The following is a 25,173-nucleotide window of genomic DNA, read 5'->3' as shown; positions in this document are numbered from 1 at the left end:
TTCAAGCAAAACAACTAAATGATTCAATAGGTACGTACTTACGTATAACTTTTCCTAGTTGTTATTGTTGTTTAAAACAGCCTTTTATCAGATTCACACTCAAAAGGGGCGCAGAGCAGAGATAATAATGTCACTATAATCGTGTAAACTCTAGGATAATACCTTAATGTTAACACGTCTTTGGACAACCGAATACTAACACGAAATAGACAGTATTTCTTAGACAGTGCAATTAAGAACGTGATTTTCTAAACGCATTCGAACAATGTTAACCTTACAACGTTGAGTGAAGAAATGCAGGTAGAGGCGCAACGTATATACTTGAAATCGTCACGAATGTAGGCTCTGAGATTTACATGGCGCTTACAAGTTTCTAGCATATATACTTCTCTTATATATATGGTTTCTAGTCGGCGTTCCAGTACCTACGTTGGATAGAGCAGGGAAATGTAAGAGAGTAAGAGATAAAAGAGACTACGATCTGTCTTATGAAGGTTGCGTCTCTACTTGATTTGTTCACTCAACGCTTACAAACTCAAATCGTTATATATTGGCGAGTTTCGATCACGTGGTCGATGATGTTTTTGGAAACTTATTTTATTGTCTCTGAGACTTTTGATTCGATCGATTAATTTATTGTGATTTATACTAAAGTCACTAGATATAGAAAGTACCGCAATCATCCGCCATTTTTGGGCAAATTTGCTGCCAACTTAAAAAAATTTACAAATAAAATCTGAATAGCTGTCATTTTTTATAACCTAACTTCATATTACTGTCATGTTTTATAAAAATATATACAGATATCTCCAAACAGGTGGAACAATCCCTAACATTAAAGTTACTAGAATCTGGTACCTTTCGCCATTTTTGGGCAAAAATCATGCGTTCTCTCTCTAACACACGAGCCCAATGGATTGCGGTACTTTCTATAGTTAGTGACTTTAACCTAAACCTAAATTACAGTAACTGTATAAAGATAGTATGACCATAATGCTCCATGCCGACCGTGTTTTTTCCAATTTATCATTGAGCTGATCGGTTTATCCAAATTAGTGGATGCTATGCTATGGTTACAATAATGCTCTTTCAATTGTGTCCAGCAAGATAAACTTACCATCTTGGTTTTCAGATTAATTTCTACCAATCCGGTGTAATTGGCCAAAACATGGCGGATCATCCAGCTACTAACATAACTACACTGAAAATAACACCACCGCATGACCACCTGTAACCTTTAATTTTTACAGTGGCAATTTTGCTGTCATATTAATTAATTGGAATTACTTTGGCTACGGTATTTTTATTTTCCTTCGTGTGCGATGTATTCAACTGAAGCAGAAGTTGCTATTGTCAATTGGTGTAGTGTAATAATTTAAGGAGTGTAAGATACTTATTTTCTGTATCGATCACTTTAAAATTGGTGGTTATTTAAATGCGATCCACATAAGAAACCGTAAGCAACCCTCAATTTTAACGGAGGATATGAAACTGAATGTTTTAATTTTTGTGGAAGAGGATCCCATAAGAAACTTAAGGGAAATAGCGTCCGAATTTAATATCTATATATGATACATGATATGTAATATATGATATGTGATATACGATAGGTATACTCCATCTATCGAATTTATGGCGCAACTTCATATGAAAATATTTCTTATTAATAGTAGTAATTCATTTTATCGCGGTTCCACTATGACCCCGTAGCACACCTAAATAGAAAAATAAAAATGATTTTCACTAAATATTGTAGCGACATCGAGGCGCCATCAAGTCGATAAAAAATTAGTCACCGGCGGTAAGGAATTTAAAGCCGATCCGAATAATAATTAACTGTTACAAATTAATCTGGTTTAAGGACCGTTATAAATTTATTAGTAATCAATTAAACATAAATAAATTACATTTATTTCATACTATCTAGTAATCGCCGCTTTCCCAGACTGATTTGAGTCTGGTAAATCGTATTTTACCAGACTGAAAATTTTTACCAGACTGGAAATGTTACCTAGCAACATCAACTGACATCCATCTAAACCTATATATTAATGTGTCAAACAACTGTCAGATCAAACAAATCAAGTGATCGACTTTTACTTTCATTTGAACGCGTACACATTCTAATAAAAAATTATATGGCATTTTAATTAAAAAAAGAGCAGTATGAAATAATAGTATATTAAAGTACAAGTGTCATTTGGCGAAGATTGTCGCACGAGGTAGTTTGCCGCATAAGCTGCGTAGCGGCGAATGCGGCAAAAGCCGAGTGCGACAAGTAGTCAAATGACACGTGTGCTTTATACTATTTTTTCTATTTCGACTTTTAAATAATATATACAAATTATAAATATTGCCTTTAGGCGTTGTTAGGTAATTTTAAACTATCATTCAGTGTATGTTGGTAATAGACACAGTTCATTTATTTTCACGTTGGCTAACCTGATTCCTGTATTTTCAAACTTCAAACTTTTAATTATTTGGTCATAATTCCATTTTGCGGCAGTTATGATGAATACGGATGACAAACACGTCTCTTGTACAATAAATTGTCATACCTTTGTTTATTTGAAATTTAGTTAAAAAGTCCTCTCTCGTACTTTATTTACACGTTACAGATTATGTTTAGTTTTGATTTGACGGATACCGATGACGGCAAAAAAGCGAGGGGTACCAATCCAACAAAATAAAAAAAAGAATACGTTTCTATTTCTTTCAGCATCATTTTTGTCTAGAAACGCACGCAAACTGAACCAATCAAGTACGGTTTCGGTATTGTTTCCACATCGAAATAGAAAAAATGTTTTACATTATTTGTATGTTAAATCAGTTAACGTTACTCGTTTCGAAATTCCTGCCTCAGCTACGCTTCGGCAGCAAACATCTCACTCGTTAACGTAAACCTTGATTTACCATACTCATATGTAAATAACTATTACGATACAATATTGACATTTGAAAGGCATTCTTGGATTCAAAAAAATGTTCAGAATTTAAAAATGCAATAATATACAAGGTGTTTCATTTAAAAATCCAAAGCCATCGGCACTTTTGGCGAAACCACAAGTAATAAGAAATGTAGTTATATGTCCAATAGCAATAGTCCTACTTGCTATGATTATAACACGTCCGAAATTTTAACTAAATATATTCATAGTAAAGTAGGTAACCATAGTCTTGTTACACCCGGTATACCTCCCTATCGAACCCTGCAGTACAGTTAGGTAACATACCTAATTAAAACAAGTTGTAAATCAGCATATGCATGATTAAAGCGCATTTTTGGTCATGCAGGTCAGTATTTTATTAGCGAAGTTTAAAATTATCGATCTCACGAGTAATTTTGGCTGCGTTAAATAATTAATTTTATTTAATTTCAATTGACGGTACGTCTTCATTTTGTAAAACAAATCATAAGGTAGGTAAATAATAAGTTTTTATACTGGTAGCGCTATCTAACGGTAAAATTATAGCACCTCCGAAACCCATATCGAAATTATTTTCTTCAATTAATTATCGATCTCACAAGTAATCTAACTCAAAATAGACTAGTGCCTGCACATCTACACTATAGCAGAAAGCTTTTTGTGAAAATTTGAATTCTCTAGCTATTGTAGTTGTGGAGATCTCACGCGGACAGCCGGCCTTCCAGCAATAACGAATATAATAGCGTATTTTTTTCAAAAATGCGCTAAAAAAAATAGTGGTTCCGGTATAATAAATTTTCGTCTGAATAGGTAGGTAATGGCATTGAATTTATGATAAATTCAATGGTAATGGGTAACGTGTGTCTTATTTTAGTTGCGACTGCAATGTGTATCAACTGTTTTTAAAGGTAGAGATTTGTGGTGTGTCACTTTTTTGTGAATCTTTTAATACCACAAACAGAATCGATTTAGAATCGATACAGGGTGAAAACTAACAGTTTAGCTTTTGGGGATGTTATTGTTATCGTATCCGACTACCCATGTAAGATAGAAAAATGGTAAAAACTACGCTATTTTAGATATTTTTACGTAGAATCCAGTGGCGTAGTTAAAAAATTGAACACCGATTCTGAGATTGGACCCAATGTTGCTATTTTTCAAATGCAACACCCTAATATATCTCAACGTCAATTATTTGCATTCGTTTTCCTGAATATACATATAATCTTGTATATCATATTTTTCAAAATTTTGAAATATCATGTTATTCTACCGTCAGCCATTTTTATTGATTGGTATCTGTTGTCATGAATACCTACAAAATACCTAGGTACGGTTTTTATTTTTGGTTCAAGGCTAAAATTTAAAAAAAATATAGGTTGCGATAGGTACATCAATGTAATTAGAAAAAAGAATGCAAAAAAATTGATGTTAAGATATACAGGGTGTTGCAATTCAAAATTAGGCCAGTGTAAAAATATTTAAAATAGGCAGTTTTTACATGGGTAGTAAGATATAACTTTCCATCAATGATTAAAGTGCTGCGCATTACCACCACGCGCCATAGCAATTAATCTCGCCACCAAAACGAATCGTTTAATTACAAAATAACGTGGGAAAAATAGAGCGAAATTCGTCAATTATGTATAAACATTGAGTTCACAACTTAGTCAAAGCTCAAAGGTTACTAAAATATGCTATTCCTGGAACATTTCCCTCGTATTACAGCAATATTTGACGTTGTTTTTAATAATGTAATCTACAAAATAAGTTTTTTATAGGACGAAAACAAACAGACTGTGTTGATATTATGTAAAAAATAAAGCCATTCATAACATTAAGTAATGGCGTTGTTCGTTTTTTATGGTCGGCGTCTCGACGATACTTGCTTTTGTTTATCAACAGAGCGACTAACAACCTCAATTTCATTAGGTAGATACCTGCGTTGATAATTTCGATTTGGAGTAGGTAATAAAGAGTAGGTAATAACTTTATGTCGTTATCATCAGAAACCTTCTCAGAAACATTCTGAACGGACTCTCAGCAATGAAAAGTTGTATCCCGTGATAAACACAGACTCAGTTTATTTAAGAAGAAGAAAGAATTGTTCCAAACTACTTCAGAACCTTTCCCCTGTTCTGTACCGCATCGATCCTGCATTTCAGTTTTCAACTTGCCCCTGCTCTAATGTCCAAATGCAGCCAAGAAGCATGCTGTTCATTAAGCTACTACGAGTAGAATGGAGAATGGAGAGGAGTTTCACCCCCAGGTTCTACGCTAACTTCGCCCTACAAGAACACGAAAAAAGTTAACCCGGCAACGTTTAAAAAATGGCCACCCGAATGACCATTCCCTCCAAAACTAAACAAGATCCCGCTTAAATTTGAAAAGTGGAACGTGATAAAACATCTAAAGCACAGTAGGGAAGGAACGTAAAATAAAACAAGTTTGTTTAATAATGTCGCAATTATTAAGATTGTGAAAGCACGGAAATGTAAGTCGAAATAAATTACATTGCAAAAATAAACTTTGAAAATGGTAGTTCACCGAATAAAAATAGAAATAGGCACATAGATTCTAAACTGGAGTTTGATTAGCGTAATCCCGCTCCGGCAAGATGGGTAACCCGCCCCTGGTTTCGGTGTTTTGAGCCTACAGTTGAATATCGAAGACAATTATGGAATTAGGTGTCGTAACTCAATGTTGACTAGTTTTTTCCCACCCCCGTGACTGCTTCATTCACGGAGAAAATTGTTAGTAACAAACAACAAGTCAGTACATACATCTACAATTTCCACATACGAAACAAACAACAAGTCAGTACATACATCAAACGAATCGGCAATTTCCACATATTAAAATAAAATGAAAACTTATACGAATGTTACTTCAGGGACAAGAACGATTACAAACAATAGCATAACGGTATCACCTATGTGATTATGCATTGCGGTTAAACCAAGTAAATTTTCAAAAACAAAGATTCGATCAAACACACAAAAAATATAAAATGTGCCATACAAAACACAAATACGATATATAAAGAAATGCATATACGCGTTATCGCTGCAAGATTAAATAAACACAAAATAACAACAAACATTTATGGAGCGACGCGTTCACCATCGCCATTCAAGACACGATGCCAAACGTAACCCCTTTAGATGGCGCAGGCAGCTTTTTCCCACCTAGAAATTGCATGGTTGCCAACTCTCAAAAATGTATGTATCGTCGTAAGTTGTATATACAGGGTGGAACCTCTCAGTACCATAGGATAGAAGATTTAAATACCTTTGACATTTTCCTTCATATATAGCAGCATTAACGAACGATACAGTTAACAGTTGGTCGTAATTCCTATTCATCCACGAAAACAACTTTTCATAATTTCATATTCTTTATAATAGGCTTGACTGGATGTGAATTTTGCACCTACCAATTTTTCTTCTGCTTTTGCAACAAGCCATTAAATGGACGGTGTAGACATTTATTCGAGTATAACGTCAATACGATTTGATTTTATTTCTCTTATTTTTAAATTTTATTGCAGTATAATAACTAAAAATACTATAATAAACACGTGTATAATTTAAAGCACTTGCAACATGGTATTTCATGACACAAAAGTTTGACATTTTTGACGTCATGTGCGTCAGACAAAAAGGTGCCCCGTACGCAAAGCTTCGGACTAAAGCACGACGCGCAATGAATCGACTCGACGCCACCGATCGATTTGCTATGCAAACATTTAAATAGGCATCCGCGCACTGCGTCGGTTCGGTTACGATATCATCGACCGGTTCGGATCGACTACACGCGGAACCGTGACCGTGACGGTCAAAACTCTTGACTGTCTGTCGGCGATCGACAATTTTTGCCTCTTCGGCCATTCTGCGTTGTAGTCGATCCGAACAGGTCAATAACCAATTCGACGCAGTGCGCGGATGTCTATTTAAATGTTTGCATAGCAAATCGATCGGTGCCGCCGAGTCGTTTCAATGCGCGTCCTGAGGGCATCGATTCCCGAAGTTAGTCGATATGCTCCGTGATGTGACCGGGCTGCCATGACGTCATGATCGTATACGATAGGGATAAGTTCAAGTTTAGCTGCATTCCCGACTCATGGACAAACTTTATGCGTTAACCAATCACAGACAAAAATTGAACTGTCATTTGTCATTAATAACCAGAAAATCCTCGAACAATTTCATCTTTTATTTCACAGAAAATATGTATAGGTTAGGGCACTGAATAACCCCTAGCAAAACAGCTGCAAGATCCGTCCTGTAGCTGCAACTGCGCATGACTTTCACGCAACGAGTGGTCTAGACCGTCGTTGCGTTCGATTAACTTATCGCTCGATTTGGTATTCTAGGTTCGAGAATGCAGTCACATTCACGTTCACATAAAGGTCAGTCGATGTAAACCCCAGAACAAAAAACTTAGAAGGGAAACGTAAACGGGAACAACTGAGTACAAACATAATTAGTTTGGAGAACATTCAATAGAGGGCGCATAGTTAGCGTGCGTGTTAAAGTTACTAAATCTAGTAACTTTAGTGCGTGTTCGCCATTATGACAGTTGAATTTTGAATTTTGATTGACGGCTTATTGTGCTTTAAGTATAATTACTATTCGTTATTACAATGAATTCTGCATACACAAGTCGAGAACGTACATGTTGTGTGACAAATTGTGAAGACGTTTCCCAAAAATGGAGCCCGAAGTTTTTAAGAATTGGTTTAGAATATAATGTGGAAGAAATTTACACAAAAGTTTTTGGTTTGTGAACGTCATTTTTCTGGATGCGGTTTAGAACCTGGAACACGAAGAGATTTAAAGCGTGTGGCAGTTCGCACATTATATTAGCAGGTAACACTAATTGAATTGTAATAAATTGCCACATAGGTATTTTATTTTTAGAACGATCTGGAGAGCATCATACAGTAGAGTTCCATGAAGTTGATCTTGTATCTTATATAATCGTATTAAATTAAATATAACTCCTTGATTGGATTAATTGGAGTTGTTACTTATAAAACAAGTGCCCTGTACTCTTTGAAGGCCCTGACTGGTGAGGTGCATCCGCATTAAACTGAATTTATTTGGAACCCTAACAAATAAAATTGGACTTCACTGGCTGGATTCATTTACCTTTTAGGTTTCAGCTAGTCAAATCCAATGTTATTGTTACAGATCCGGAGAAATTCACTATAATGCGGACGTAGCTTACATTTAATATTTAAATTTGGCGCCATTCACGCAAAAGCTGCTGAGAACATACACGAGATGGCGCGTCATTTTTACATTACACTACAGTTTCCATTCTAAGTTTGTTGTTCTATGGATGTAAACAAAGCACATCTTCGGGAATCGACGCCCACTGCGCTTTATTGTCGGCGAAAACTCACTTCTCGAAATTTTAGCAGTGTACATTAGGCCGTTTCAAACACGGTTTTTTTTAAATATTTGATTTGAGCTAGGAAGCTGTTTCGTCAAGAATTTGGCACCTGGTTTTATATCAAAACAGAATCAGAATTTTTAATACCTGGACATTTCATTCCTGGTTTTGTAACCCACAAACGAAACGAATTTGATAGGAGAAGAACCTGGAACGTCTGGACGAGACGCATATGGTGTTTGGGGATTATAGCTTTGTTGCACCATGTTCTGTTTTATAACGATATATCCTATACTACATTCATTATAAGAAGGTAGTAGATGGCGCTGTGTTTGCACATAAACACACACAGGAAAAATATAAAACGGCACCAAATTATTGTAAAGTAGAAATATTCAGCACTGCGAACAGAAATAAACCTTTGACAATAACAGCTAATGACACTTCGGCAGTTTAGTTGGCAACATAAACTACCACCTTACAAAATTCACCAGTCGTTTTATGTTTCATTGTAATACTGACTCATGTTTTAACCAATCACAGTGAAGGTCAAAGCTTCCCTATGCTTTCTACCGCTACCTTCTTAAAATGAATACATTCAAGATCCCAGATATAAAATTCTGATAAAACAATCGCAATATTTGGAATGTCTACACGTTTATAGTATCACATAAGCAATTTAGCATGGTAAAAAGATACATTTGAATGATCCCAAGAATGAACTTACCTACTGTGTAAGTGTATCCGCAAACACTGTATTACTGTCGATATCGCTTTATAAATGGAAATTTTTACTGATACCGCCAACATTTGAAAATAATTTTGATAAAATAGTGCTCAAAATTTGACAACCAAAAAGTCTATTCTTCTCACTCACTCACTAAAATTATTCCAGTTAAATGACACAGTTTTGCCACGGTTGTAAGAGAATGTTGCATTTTTATTCTTATAATATTATTCAACCGAACTAGTACTGTAATTGTTACTCATGTCAAGCACCAGATATAGATAGATAAACAAATATTAGCATATAATTTTATTTATTTAAATATACACATTACATGTAGGTATCTAAAACTAATATCACACAACCAAAATGTTAAGTTTATTCTATTTATCACACAGATGTGACTTAAACAACTAGTAAGATATTATATACAATAACAAAAAACAATACTCTGAAATATTACTCAGATATAATAAATAATAATATACAAGAGAAAGGTAATAATTCAGACGACTGTTTAATGGTATCTTATTTGAAAGTAATACATGAAGTGATTAAAGCTCTAAATATTTCAATAGTTTATAGACAAACAGTCTTATTTATTCCTCTGTTTAAGTTTCTTACACTCTAAATAGGTAGCTACCCGGTTCATTTGCTCAATAGCAGAAAAAACCGGTAAATATTTATAACAACAATTCGTTATCATATCCCCCACGTATTTGTGCTACACATATTTTTATAAAAATAAAACTATCCACTTAATTCCAGTTAATGCGCTTAGCCTTTTGCCACACACATATCAAAGATATCATTAAGACAGATAAAAAGTATTTGAAAGCCTGCAAAAATTATCGCATGGTCTCATTATTTAGTGTAGTTAATTGGTGATAAATCGCCACTAATTAGTTGTTTGCAAAATGACCCAAGTTAAAAAAATATGTTTACACATTCTTGAACTGGATCGGAGAAAAAGTTGAAACTTTCCATTGGAATATAAATAACAATTAAGGTCTTATACAAATTAATTATTTATCAGAGGTCGAGGTTAAAATGTGATGGAAAATTTACAGATCAGATTCCTATTTTTTTGTTAATGTGCAATGAAATGATAATTCAGCAACCTTTGGGATATCTTTTAAGGAACGGTTCTTTCTCACGCTTTTCCAGCGATGGTCAGCGAACTATGCTCGAAATACTGCTCGTCCGTGAAGGATTATTCATGCTCTCGTCGTCGGAATGATCAGGAGATATTCGAATCGCTTGATACCATTGATTGGTTAAGTCCGTCATTTGACTCTTGCAATCTTTTAATTCCTATATCAACAAAAATTCGTATCAGACGACTGTCAAGTGTAATCAACTGACATTTATAAATAATGGTCACAAAAACGGTGACGGTTGTAAGCTCAAATTTTGGTGTTTGGTCGCTAAGGGGCGTTGCTTACATTTTGTCGATTTTGTTTTGATGGCCCATAACCTTTTATTAATAATAGTCGTTGAATCAATATTCTCAAACTGGTTTTTGACACAGAATTATCTGATGTGGTTTTGTTTAAATATAGGGTAGGTGCACCAGTTTAAAAATGTAATAAACCTTCAGAAATGTTATAGGAATGTGGTGTACCAATCCAAGTAGGAAAAAAATATGATTTTTAAAAAATCAACATAATCATGATTTGTTTTATTTTTTGATAAATAATTGTAAATATGTATCATAGTAAAAGTATGGTTTAAACATTTATAAAGAAAAACCTACTGGTCCTTTTGATCAAGTAAATTATATGACATAGCCCCAGTTGCATCAACAAAATTAAGCCTTGCTTAAAGTTAAGTCGAACTTAAAATCAATGGCAATGATTATTAAGACATTCGTTGCTATGGTATTAGGTTATGCTTAACTTTAAGGGATACTTAATTTTGACGGTGCAATTGGCCCTTAATAATTTAACCTGGAAGATAACAAAAATACGAGCAAAAATATTTGTTTGTGTTTCATTGAGAAAGTTTACTTTGACCTATTCTGTACACCTTTCAAACATCATCATAGCGACCAACTGAAATTTTCGGTACACACCGATTTCGTGGCTGTTATTATTTTTCATTGTACCATGTGTCCTATTTTGGTTGAGAATGCGGTATAATTTTTTAAACTTTAGTCATTAACCAAAAATTAAAAAAATTACCTTATTTTTTTTTACTGTTTTTAAATAGTTGGCCATGGATTCATGGAGATTTTATTTTATTGTATTCATGGCAACCGATACTAATCAATAAAAATAGCTGACAGTAGAAATATGCCATTATGTAGTACATAATTATATAAAAAAATATAGGTTGTGATGCATCATTGTAATCAGGAAAACAAATGCATACAATTGACTTTAAGATATATAGGGTGTGTTGAAGTACCTAATATAGGTTTAACTCAGTTAGTCAACCGGTACGCCATCCTATAAGGTTGCAATTCCTCTAATGGAAAATCTCAAAGAGACATTAGGTCAACTGGAAAAATTAAAAACTATTGAAAAAGTCACAGAAAGTGCTAATTGGATAAACCCTCTAGTGTTAGTGAGAAAACCAGACAATAAATTAAGAATATGTCTTGACCCAATGGAATTAAACACAGTTATTAAAAGAGAGTATGCAACAATTCCAACAATTGAACAAATTACAAGTAAACTAGCAAATGCTACGATTTTTAGTAAATTAAATTATATGGGACACATAATTTCAGGGGAAGGTATAGAACCAGACAGTAGGAAAATTGATGCAATTAGGTACAAACATACCTAGACCTAAAGATAAAAAAGAAGTACAAAGATTGTTAGGAGTTTTCACGTATGTAACTAAATTCATAAAAAAATTTTCTTGTTCAACGGAACCATTAAGAAATCTGTTAAAGAAAGATGTAGAATTTATTTGGCTTGATGATCAGGAAAATGCTTTCAATCAGTTAAAAGAGGCGTTAAGCAAAAAACCAGTACTGCAATACTTTGATGCGAAGAAAGATACAATATCAGTTGATGCTTCAAAATCAGGGTTAGGAGCGTGCTTCTTGCAAAATAAATTACCATGTGCGTATGCATCGAGGGCTTTAACTGAAACACAATGTCGTTATGCTCAGATTGAACAAGAGTTGTTAGCGATAACATTTGGTTTGACTAGGTTTCATGACATTATATATGGAACAAAAGTAACAGTAGAAATGGATCATTTACCATTAATTACAATATTAAAAAAACCTTTGCACAAAACACCAGCACCAGCACTACAAATTCAAAAATATGATTTTGAAATAAAATTTATACCGGGTAAACATTTATTAATAACGGATACGCTATCAAGGGCATACGTAAACGATAACGAAAAAGATGAGTTTGAGGAAGAAATAAATGCACAAGTATGTTTGGTAGTGTCACAAATCAATGCAACAGAAGAAAGGATGAGTGAATTCAAAATTAAAACTAATAATGATAATGAATGACAGTTATTAAAATCAGTTATTATTAACGGGTGGCCAAAAAACATTAAGTGTGTTAATGATGCTGTTAAAATATATTGGAAGTACAAACATGAACTAACAGTAATAAATGATTTAATTTTTAGAAATACAGCTTTAGTAATACCACGTTTAATGCGAAAAGAAATGCTTGAAAGAGTCCATTACAATCACTCAGGTATTCAAAAATGCTTAAAGATAGCTTCAGAGTCAATATTTTGGCCTACCATGAATAATGACATAAAGCAAACAATAATAAACACTTGTATGAAATATTCCAACTCGCAAATAAAAGAACCATTGCAGAATCACGAAATTCCCAGAATACCATGGAATAAGGTAGGGTGTGATTGATTTGAAATTAGAGGGCAAAAGTATTTATTAGTAATAGATTATTATTCAAAATATTTGGAAATAGAGAAATTAGGTATAAACACAACTAGTAACAAAATACTTGAGTTGTTGAAAACTATGTTTGCTCGACATGGGATTCCATTAACATTGGTAACTGATGGGGGCCCACGATTTTCATCATGTGAATTTAAAGTTTTTGCAAAGAATTGGGAATTTAATCATATCTTAACGTCACCTACAAATGCACAATCCAATGGAATGGCCGAAAGGAATGTACAAACTGCTAAAAAAATGTTGAAAAAGATCATTGAAGATAATAAAGATTTACAAATGGCATTGTTGACATACCGAAATCAAAAAATTGACAATGATTATTCACCAGCTAGACTGGTCAATCTAGGCAGGTTTATACAAGTGAGGTAGACAAAATTAGTAACAAAGTGATCTCTGCGGAAATGAGTACTCAATAGGGTGCTTATTAATCCCTCAAAAATTGCACTTTGTCGCATTGGTGGAACTTGGAAAAAAATGGCCGCCATCTTGATTTTGTTCGAATTTATTAAATATTTCGTAAAGTATACATTATATCAAAAAAACTCAAGAGACTTTTTTATGGAGAATCAAAAGTTACCTATAATAAAAAAGTTTAAGTCTATTGATCAAAAAATAAAAAAGTTATTGAAATTTATATGATTTGGCAATATGGATTTTTTAAAAATTTGGTAAATATCTGAATTAGTTAAAACTGTTTTTGTATGCCCAATTTTCCAAATAAGGATTTTAAAGTAAAATACTCAATAATTGGGTAATTATTCACATGTTGGCAACACTGTCCGACACCGACGCGACGGCAACTTAAGACGACCGTGTTACTATGCGGTTTATTGTTTTAGTTTCCGCGCAATTCGTAAGCGAATAACACATGGTGTAATTTAGACGTGATTGTACGAATTCTGACTTGTTTAAACAATTTTTTTCGTGTTTTTTAATTACTTAGTATCCTTGAGCCTGCTCGAATATTCTTATTATTATATTTGTTTTTCTCCCCTAAAAAAGTTGGATTTTTCGTCGGATTTTTCTTATTACATTTTTTTTCGGGTTATGTAGTTTTTCATTCAACACATAAAAACTCTTCGAGCTTTTTTATAAAATGCATACTGTTCCAGATATTAACCAAATTAAAAAAAATCCCTATATAGACAATTCATATAAATCTCAATTTTTTTTTGTTTTTTGGCAAATATTCTTGAAAATGTCTCTATTATAGGTATATTTTGATTCTCTGTAAAAATGATCTTTTGAGTTTTTTTAATTAAATGCATACGTTACGAGATATTCAATAATTTCAACAAAAATCAAGATGGCGGCTATTTTTTTCTAAGTTCCACCAATGCGATAAAGTGCGATTTTTGAGGGGTTAATAAGGACCTTATTGAGTACTCATTTCCGCAGAGATCACCTTGTTACTAATTTTTTCTACTTCAACCACCTATTTTGACTAGCCTAAGCGGAAATATTAATGTCTAGAAAATTAAGATCAATCTTACCATCACAAATCAAAATCTTTTACTGATAGTAATTAAACAAAATCAATATAATAAATTTTTAAATCAGAGGCAAGTTACTAGTCGGCATTACTATGACAAGAGCTAAGAAATTACCAGAATTAGACATAGGAATGCATGTAATGGTACAAATAAAACCAAATACTGTATGGACACCAGGCAGGGTAGTTAGTATACTTAAAAATAGGACATACAAAGTAAACATGGAGAATGGCGCTATTTTGATAAGGAATAGAAAATTCATTAAAATTAATTACAAACGCAATTGTCCATCATTTACTATAAGACAGGAGGGAAGTGAGCAGGATGTATTTAGGAATAATATGAGACCAGAGCCTACTAAAGTATATATAGATATTGAGAACGAAAATAATAATGTAATAGAAAATAAGTCAGTTAGCTCCAGGGGATATAGTTACTAAAAGCGGAAGAATTGTTAAAGCACCTGTGAAGCTAGATCTGTAACAAAGGGGATGTTGGAGTACCTTGTATAGGTTTAAGTCAGTTAGAGTTACGTTGACAACAATGTTGAGAACTAGTGGGTAGATGGATAATGTAAGTAACGTTTCGTAGAAGCAAATTAAACTAGTCTAAACGAAGTATTATTCTTTACCTAACAAATACCACATAAAGAAACAGGGTGCACATTTAAAAAATACCAACATTGGGTCCAATCTTAGAAAAGGTGGCTCAACACATTTTTTTGAGTAGGTACGCCACTGGATTATACGTAAAAATATCTAACACAAACAGTTTTTACCTTTTTTCTATCTTGCATGGGTACTAAGATATGATAACATCCCCAAAAAGTCAAACTTTTTGTTTTCACCCTGTATCTCAGAAACAAAAGTAGCTAGATTTAATTCCGGTGTGTTATTAAAGAGTTTAAAAAAAAAGTGGCAGTGGGTCGTGTGAAGAGACACTGCAGCCTCAACCAAAATAGGACACACTGTACATTAATAAACATTCAATGAATCTTACCTGTTGAGTAAATCGTCTCGTGAAGAAAGGAATGAAGTACTTCAAGTCGTACTTGGCGAAACCCTTAATTCGCGACGAAACAAAGGTGACCTCCCCTTCCGCCTCCGTAGTTTCCGATAGATGCTCAGAGTCGATCGCCTGTCCCCACTCTCTCGTTTTGCTCAATGTAACCGCGCGATCCTTCTTGCGCCGCCTGGTCCTTCGAGCCAAGTTGTTCGAACTTTTTGTCGCCTCCATGAATTTCAGTAGCGGCATCGTGGAGCCGCCCAAAAATAGGGTCGTACACAGCACGATTATTAGCGTGGTCGTTATGATGACGTGCCTAGTTTCGTCGCTGAAATTCAAATGGAGGGACAGAGCGTACGAGATCGCTCCTCGCAGGCCGCTGAACCACATTATGAACATCATCTTCCGCGTTATTTGATGCTCGCGGAATCGGTTGACGAGAAAAGCGAGCGGGAAAATGTTGCAGGCGCGACCAATCAGGCAAAGGATTATGCTCCAGACGATCAGCGCCGGTTCCACGCGGTGCTTGAAGCTGAACAGCGCCAGCCCGAGGTAGGCGAACACGCATGTCTCCGCAATGAAGGCGAGCGTTCGCAAGGTCTGCTGCATTGTTATTTGCGTTACGGTGGAGAGATTGAAATGGGTATAGTGGGACATGACGATTCCGCAAAACAGAATCGCCATAATGCCGGACAGGTGAATGCCTTCGGCGAGTACGTAGGGGGCGTACGTAAACACCAACATCATGCCGAATTCCAAGGACGGATTTTTACGCAAGTCGACGTACTTCAGCAGCAAAGCACTAACGAGCGCGAACATCACGCCAATACCGGCCGAAGCAAAAAACATAAGACAGAAACGATTAATACCCTGCATTATCGCCGCCCCGGTCGAAGTCATCGGACTATTCGACTCCAAAATGGCCGTAGTTAATACTATAGAAATTGCGTCGTTCAAAATACTTTCGCCGAACACCAACATGTTTAAAATCGGATCGACGTTCAATGCGTGAAATATTGCAATCGTAGCGACCGGATCGACTGCGGAAATTAAAGAGCCGAAGGCACACGATTCTACAAAGCTCAATTTATAGACGACGTCGGCTAGCCCGAGAAAGTAAATGCCGAAGCCGGTTATGAAAGCGGAAATTGTGGTGCCGAATATCGCGAACACCAAGATCGAGCCGATGTTTTGGAAAAAATTACCCTTGTGCAAATTATAACCGGATTCGAAAATGATCGGCGGTAAAAGGATGAGGAAGAAGGCGGTCGGCGAGAACGCCTCTTCCTTTCGCCAGTTGCTAACATTCTGATTGGAAAGAGTATTTAATGTCATACCGACTGCCGCTCCCAGAATGACAATCACGATACTTTCCGGAATGTATTGGAAGCCGGTGTGCAGCAAAAAGTGAATGAGCAAGATTCCAAGCGCCAACACGCACAGCACGAAGAATATCGCCATGGAGCTGTTGTGCTCTTCTTCCGCCGCCGTTTTTGCCGGTAATACTGGATCGGGCGGTGGAGGTGCTGCTGTACTTCTTGTCGCATTATTCACAACCACTTGTGCTACAGTCGACGAAATGTGCTTAACATCGTTACTGGATGCGGATGGATCGACAGATGTTGAAATATTACTGATTGCGCTGCTTACCTCAGGTTTCGCAGTTGCGAGCGGGTTGCTGTTGTTCGACTCATTTTCGTTTAGAGAATTTCCAAAAACTTCCTCAGATGCGACACTGGTGCATAAGAATAATACAAGGAAAGCACCTCCAACAAACTTCATCTTCGTCAAAATTTGATTACATTCACACTGATAAAATGCACTTTTGATGGTTAAACTTCTCTTCTTAATTTGTTATAACTGCCTACATGTTAAATCGTCGTATTTATAAGAAAATGATAAAGCACAGGTGCTTATCACTGGAACGTCACGTGCTTATCATTCGTTGACGGCTGACGTAACAGAGGCACAAACATAAAAAATGTACAGTTCTAAAAGTAGTCGGCCGCGAGATCGAAAGTAGGTCTAAAAATTAGAACAAATCTCCGTATTGGAATTTGTTGTATCTTAAAAGTACGCACTCTAAGAATGAAAAGAAAATGTAAAAAGAGAGTTACGCATCGCACGTCATTCATAATAACATTGTATAATTTGTTCGTTCATAAGTTCAGTTCTAATAAAGAAAACTTGTTATGTTCTTGTGTTCTACCATCCAGAAATTATAATGGCCGATTGCACCGACAAATTTAAGCGGCGCTTAGCTTAAGCGTAGTTTAAAACCCATGGCAACCATTGTCTCAATAATCGTTGCCATAGATTTTAAGCTACGCCGCTTAAATTTGTCGGTGCAAACGGCCATAAAAGAATTTGAGTAGTGGACAACACACAAAGCACCATTGTTTCATAACAGACAAATTATTTTCAAAAGAGAAATGCAGTGAGATGTTTTTGGTTTCGTATAAGCGCTTTATTTATGCTACGCAAGGTCTGGCAAGCCTGTCAGTTCGAACAGTCCGCCTCAGCCGAAGTCGGTAGCCGAATGGGCTGACGACCCTCCCTATAGAGGAACGCAAATTCATTTAAGTTCGCGCAGATGGCGTATTTATCCCAATGACGTCACAAAAATCACCGCCAAGTTTGAAAATGCCATACGCTTCATACTAGAAGTAGATATCGCAAGTGTGTAATAATGACACTGGTCATATTTGCAATCCTTGGGAGTCTCGTTAACCAGCTCTAAAATATTTTTAATATTGGTTATAAAATTACATTGACTACATTTTAAAGTTATTTAATATTGGCCGCGTTATTGCACAGATCACATGTTAAAGCTTTAAATGTATTGTGGGTTAGCAAAGCATTTTGAAGCGAGAACTATTATTGCGTAATTACACTGGACGAATTTTAAATCCTTGGAAGTTCTTGTTCGTTAACAGATGATTTTTAAAAATACCTTTGCTTACTATTAGTTGCATAACTACACTGGACACATTTTATGTCTCCTTTGAGTTTGTTATAATCCACCCTGATGGTTAGGCAACACACGTTTACATCTGAAACAAAAATATAATATGTCCTGTATATCACCAACGACCGTTTTGGGCAGATGCCGAATACTAGGGATTTTTCGTAACGAAGCTAGGGGAATGAAGAAGATGGCGAGGAGGTCTCAATGAGGTCGACGGAAGGCACACGCTTTCCCGTTTTTTTTTTTTTATTTTTTGATTATTTTTGTTGGTGGTGTTTTGAAGGTGTATTTACAGGTAGTCACGATTTTATTCTTTCTGGTACTAGCTATTTAATCATTGAATTTGTTGCCACAATTTGATATTATTTACATTTTGCTGATTTTGCATAAACTACGATATCTCTATCATGGCGTACTCCATGCCTTTGTTTTGAGTCCCGTTAGATGAATCATGTTTGTTTGTTATACTGTACAGATGATTATCCATTATTTTGTTTAATTAAGTTTTTATTTCTGTATTCACGAGAAGTTGATTATCAGTGCGATGTTGCTCTGTTCGATTGATCTGTAACTATTCTGTGAGGAAAGTACCTGATACAGTTTGATTGTTCGCTGTATCTGTTACTTTCTTATTCATGACAAGCTACAGTTCTTGTGCGTTAGCTATACGAAGGGGGGCTCTTTTATTTGATGTTTCGATGTTTGTGTGTGCGAGTGGGTCATTCTGTCTCCGTGGAGTAGGTACATACCTAATGCAGTTCGATCTTTCGCTGTATCTGTTGCCTACTCGTCTCGTGCAGATTGTAGCTCTTAACATCTTAGCAATACGAGTGGGGGCCCTCTCATTAACATTTCCTCTATTTAAAATATGTGTTGCTTGAGCGATAATCGATTTTCACATGAATACTTGCTATTGGCATTCTCCCATGTACTTCTCGTGGTAAATTAAATTATGTTAACGGAAGGCTGGAGTAGAGCCACACCATACTTGTGCGGCCTATGCCGGGGTTTTTGTCTCGTAGAAGGTTTCCCTGGCATGGTCTTGTTGTGTGCGTTAATATATTTATTTGTTCTTGCCATTTCTTACGCACAAAAGTTCTGTCTTTTATTTAATTCCCTTCCCGACTATGTCTCACGTCTCAACACATAAAAGAACCAATTACACAACGTAGGAGTCCATTCGTGCCCCCCATATCGAGCCGATTGCCATCCAAATTCAAAAGTGCCGCGAAACGTCAATCGTTTCGACTTGAAAGGTAGGTGGCTCTACTTGTAGTTTTGGCATAGTTGCCAACGGTAAGTACAGGGTAAGTCAACGTTTTCAGTGTCGGCTTGATAGACCCCCTAGGATCATTACAAGTTCTATGCTTCAACAATAAGTGAGTTTTGGAACTGGATTTATAATTGGTTGTAAAATCAGTAAATTACACAGTGCACATTTTACAACCGTGAATTCTTGTGCATAAACGTATGATTTTTACCACTAGCAGCTAGCAAGGGTGATGTTGCATTAGATTAGGGTAAAAAATGACCCCTTACTTTTTTTTTAACAGAAATGGACGTTTTGAAGCACCAGAAATCCGAATCAAACAAAATCCCGATGATGTCGATCCGTCTGTCGGTCTGTCTGTCTGTACTCTCATTTCTAGGTAAACGCCTGAATGGATTTAAACCAAATTTGTCACACATATTCTTAGACATAAAACGAAGAGCTGAAAAGCTTTTGGAGAGAATCGCGCAAGCGCAAATGTGTCAAACTCCCATTTCCGGCTGAGCGGCTGAACCGATTGGAACCAAATTTGGTACACACATTCTTAGACTTAAAAGAGCAGAATCGCACATACGCAGGTGGGGGTGGTTGGTGGAATCTGTACTAGCCACAGCAATTTTTTTAAACTGTATTTATTAGTTGCATAACCACACTGGGTACACTTTCATCCCTTGGAATATTTGTGCATTAACCAAGGGTTGGAACCGGAACCGAAAAGAACCGGTACAGGAACCGGAGCCGATTGCATTTATAATCCCCTCACTTTGGAACCGATCCCGTACCGTTATTATTAGTGCCAAAGAACCGCTATTTTTCGGTTCTCTTTCTTTTTGTGAAAGGGAAATGCGTTCTATATTGTTGCTCTTAACATTTGTCTCTGAAGTGTTGGTGTTGTTGCTTATATAGCCATATAGGTAACAAACCAAAACCATCCAGAGAATTCTAGAGTCAGCATACTTACTTTCTGGGAAGTACACAAAACCGGCACCGGAACCCTAATTAAGCAAGTATAAATTGTGCACAACTCTTGTGCAGATAAAGCGCATTTTTTTAACCGAAATTTGTTTTGACATCATCAATGGATATATGTCTTGCAGACGTCTCAGTCGCCCTTTGTGAGTACCCTCTTCCGGCAATCCGTTCTTGAGGTATAAGGGAAAATACCCGATCACGTTAAGAGGTCGAGGAGGAGGGCTATGGTTAATTCCTTTCGTTGAAACCTTTCATTAGAGTACCATGAAGGATAAAACTAGTTCCCCCCCCCCCCCCCAGGGCAGTCGTTGGTAGAAAACGGTTCCTTTCGTTGAGACCTTTAATTAGAATACAATGAGAGATACAATTAATTTTAACCATTACGATATCGTTTGTTAACGACAATATACAGAATAGACCCTAAATATGGTTCGCTTTAGACCAAGAGCCAGTCAGCAATTTTAAGTTGTCATTTTAAGTCATGAAATTTCCCACAGTAAATCCGCTATACCTACTGAATATCCAAAGTCACTCTTGGCCGCCATCTGTGGCTGATGTACACTACCCCAGATGAAAAATATTTCGTAATTTATTTGCGTGTATAGGTCATGAAGCAATTATAACAGTTTGCAACGCTGTTATAAGCAAATGCCTTTTGCGAAACTGAATTCATGTATCAGTGGTAATACTTTGACTAAGTACGTTAGTATATTTATGACGGTGAAGATAAACAATTAATTTTTTTCCCATAATCTTATATACTTATGGCAGGGCAATTCACTTTTTTTAGAAGTGCTGTAAATTTAGTTAAAAACAAACTGTATACAATCGATGCAGAACGTAAGGTTACGTTCTGGTGGCAATCGCCCCAAGGAAATTCTTGGAAATAGGTAGGTATGATTTTAAACATTGTAAATACGATACGATACTCATCACACATTTCTGCACTATTTTCTTTGCCAGAAGTTTTCCCCGCTCAAAAACGACGGTTTCGCAAAATTCTTTTTTAAATAACTAATATCGGAAACTGGTCTACTCTCCATTTCTTCGATTAATTTTCCAACTTCGTCATGCAGTGATATGTGATAACGTACATTAATTTTGAAACGAAGTAGAGAACTCTAATTTGTTTAGAAATGTCAAACGCTGACTGAGTAATTTTCGGACATATAAAATGTTTGTTGCTGTTTGTGAGGAATGTGCATCCCAGTTTGTCGTATGTAAAAGTATCATTGAATTATACTGTATATAGTAGTTTAGAACTTTAAAATTTTTTAGAACCCTCTTACTTTAGATCAGAATATCGGTAACCACAGTTCGAATCAAGAGGGCAGAGTTCGAATTTTTTAACGTAACCTCACTTTACCAGCGATTGTCCGATTGCCGTTTGGTAATTTTCCTTTAAAGTAAAATGAATTTTCAACGCTTAAGTGCATGGTTTCTCAAAGATTCGGGGAAACAATTTGTGTTTGGCTGTGCAGTTGCCACCTCTATCGGGATAGGATGTCTTCAAGTGCTTCCGAATACTTTCCTCTTGGACAAATACATGGAAATTGTTCGCCTATATCAGTAAGTTATTATACCTCAAATTTTTGTGTTTAAATTAAAAAACTTTGTAGAAATGGTTTTACAGTTCCTCTCCCAAGACCACTGCTAGAACGGTTTAAGAAGGCAATGGATTTACTAGAGGTTGTCATGCTAGATACACTTATTCACTTTAACCATCTGCATTTTAGATCGAGGAAGTTGACAAAAAGCAGTTTCAACCGTTCATGGGATGTGGTTTTGATATCTTTAGTAGAGGAACGAGCTACAGTCAATTCGGTGCAGTAATCGGTTTACCCATCAATTACACTTACATCGATGAAGATCATATAGAAAAATCGAGAATCAAGGTAAAGTGCCTGCAACTTAATCAAAATGTCTACATTTTCAAATTTACAAAAGTTATAGGTTTTAGATCATTCAGTGGCGTGGGAGACTGATGACGGTGAACGTTTGTTGAGATCATTAATTGTCTCTGAAAATGCCCAGATATACGCAATCGCTCGAGAAATCAAAATGAGGCAAACTCCGAAGTATTTCATTGATTTAATCTCGTCAATGGGAATGTTTATGGGCATGTATTCAGTTGGCAATCACATGAATAATAAGTACAACTTATACGCCAAGTCGCGCGGTGTACGGTTGATTTTATATGGATTACTCGGTTCGTTCGCTCTTGTAAGTTATCTTTTTATCAAAGATGCGAATCAGGTTTTCTTTGAGAATAAAATCGATACGTTCTTAAAGAACAAGAGCCCAGTTTTTCAAGAAGGCGGTAAAGAATTTTATGACAGTATTTTAAATAGGAATATTGCCTTGCGTTCAATTATGGGAAAAGTTGGAGAATATCATTATACCATAGCAGGTAATGAGAATTATACCTTTAGGCAAAAACATTTACCATTAGTGCAAAGGAAGGCTTTTTTTGCTGACAGTGGTTTACCTTTGCAGAGTGCTTAAATTTAGTAATGTGTAATTTGTATTTTATGTAAATAAAAAGTATTCCACATTGGAGAACTTTATTTTCTTATTAATTGCACTGCTATATTTTCATGTGCAATGCCATAGATTAAAGGAACAAAATTCCTATACCAGTGTTCAAAAAAGGTAGGCAACACACCTTGCAGGGAAACTAATTCCAGAGATGCTGCGTGAATTGGAGTTATTTTTTGCACAAGAATGCGTATACCACACGCAGCACAGTTGGAGAAGAGGTTATTTCTAGGTTTAAGGTTCACTTCTTAATTTTTTTTGAAGAGCAAACTTAAGACCCATTAGACGATGCAAGTTATTATTGCAATTCTTGCAGCAATTCATTGCCACACGAAATTACCGAAACATTGTTCCGTGTATTGTCAAAGTTGCAAGTGCATGTTCTTGCAGCAAGACAATTTTCTTGTTTAGAGCTTGTGCTATTTTTCATGCCATTTAGTAATTATTTTAGATTTTAGTAACATTTCAATATGAGCGATACCATTTCTATTTGTTATTATTACATACAAAAGATAATACCACACATTATCTTTGTACATATCTACTTATGCATTATACGCGCACAAAATTTTGCACCAAGATATCGAAATGTTTTCATATGTATCTTAGTTTCGATGCCGAAGCATGCGGATTCATTTATGAGAATATGCTGATAGGATAATCAGAACTATCGCACGTGGAGAACTGAACAAAACTTTACCGTTATACTATCTCTCGGGCAACGTTAGAATAATATTTGAATACATGAACCGGAGCGTGGAACTGTGCTTGATAACTTAATTAATTGCAATTATTGTTTAGTTTTGCGTGTTAAAAACAATATAAACTATGATGCGCTTACAAAACCTTATAAAACAACAAAAATTATCCACCTACCCCTGTTATAAGTGACTGCGCTTATTCGATTAGACCTAATTAAGTACTATAACTGGCTTTAGAAACGGGTCACAAAAAGCTTTAAAAATCGTCATAAACGTAACCACCACACAAAGAGACCCTTTTATAGATTTGGTTGCGAAGATGCTAAAAAAACATCCTCTATAATTATATTTGTAACATATGCTGATGGTGTAACAAGCGGGAGTATGGTATATGCGATTTGCGAAGACAATTGTGTCTCCCTTCCGTTCTACAATCCATAGTTAACAACCTATGTTACATTTAGAAAATAATAAACTTTTAGAAAATCATGCAAAAAAAAAAAAAAACACTTTTGGAGAGACAGATTTGTAACGGTTTATTTTCTCCATTAGAAGCATTATTATTGTTCACTGTATATTTATCTTCGTAACCTTTGAATAGATGGCTCCATCTATTGTTAGAATGTAAACCACGCAATTTTAGTGCGCAGTGCGTTTCGATTTGCACTTTCTTTCTGTCGAGAACTTTATCCAGTTACACTTCGTTTTACTCAAACAACAGTTAGAACACATCGAATTATAATTGCCAACATCCATATTTTATTAATCTCTATAGATCTCCATCTCCATAGGAGGATATAATTGCGTTTTTCTATCATGCTATCGTTTGGTCATATTACAATTTCCGTCGAAGATTGTTGCATTCATCTATAATTAGCCCTCTTATTTGAGACGGTTTTAATTGTACGGCTCAAGTGTTAGCTCAAAATCTAGTTTGAATGAACCAGCTTAAGTTTCGGAAACGTTCTACTATACACACATAAGATTCTTGATTCTTGGTCGACGTACGAGTTAGCAGTTTATAACTTTGAAGTAAGCTCACCCATTGAGAGTGCAACAAGTAACACCGTTGCCATATCTTCCACATCTGCTGATAACGAGCAGCGATTTTCTGGAATTGGATCACCGGGTCATGAACGCGATTTGATAGCGAGAAGCGATCCTCAACAAAGAGACAACTTCCGTAATTTTTAGCGTATTTAGTATTAACTATGTTTTCTCCTTTTGGATTATATGCTATCACATTCAAGTAATTTGTTAACTTC

The 25,173-nt window shown here is 35.7% G+C and overlaps 2 protein-coding genes across 2 annotated transcripts; one reads left to right on the top strand and one right to left on the bottom strand.

The window, feature by feature from the left end:
* Positions 1-9,700: 9,700 nt before the first annotated feature.
* Positions 9,701-17,411, bottom strand: LOC116173278 (sodium/hydrogen exchanger 8). The gene is made up of 2 exons (XM_031490643.1): positions 15,454-17,411; positions 9,701-10,368 (listed from the first exon to the last, which is right to left on the bottom strand). Exons 1-2 carry the CDS (start codon positions 17,239-17,241, stop codon positions 10,228-10,230), a joined length of 1,929 nt encoding a protein of 642 aa, XP_031346503.1. The 5' UTR covers positions 17,242-17,411; the 3' UTR covers positions 9,701-10,227.
* A 4,590-nt stretch (positions 17,412-22,001) lies between these two features.
* Positions 22,002-23,231, top strand: LOC116173740 (transmembrane protein 177). Its single transcript, XM_031491413.1, has 4 exons — positions 22,002-22,238; positions 22,289-22,358; positions 22,406-22,564; positions 22,623-23,231. The coding sequence occupies exons 1-4, from the start codon at positions 22,081-22,083 to the stop codon at positions 23,172-23,174; spliced, it is 939 nt and encodes a 312-aa protein (XP_031347273.1). The 5' UTR covers positions 22,002-22,080; the 3' UTR covers positions 23,175-23,231.
* The last annotated feature ends 1,942 nt before the right edge of the window (positions 23,232-25,173 follow it).

The sequence above is a fragment of the Photinus pyralis genome, unplaced genomic scaffold, assembly GCF_008802855.1.
Source record: "Photinus pyralis isolate 1611_PpyrPB1 unplaced genomic scaffold, Ppyr1.3 Ppyr1.4_LG6, whole genome shotgun sequence".
NCBI lineage: Eukaryota > Metazoa > Arthropoda > Insecta > Coleoptera > Lampyridae > Photinus > Photinus pyralis.
This window is presented reverse-complemented; position numbering and strand designations above follow the sequence as displayed.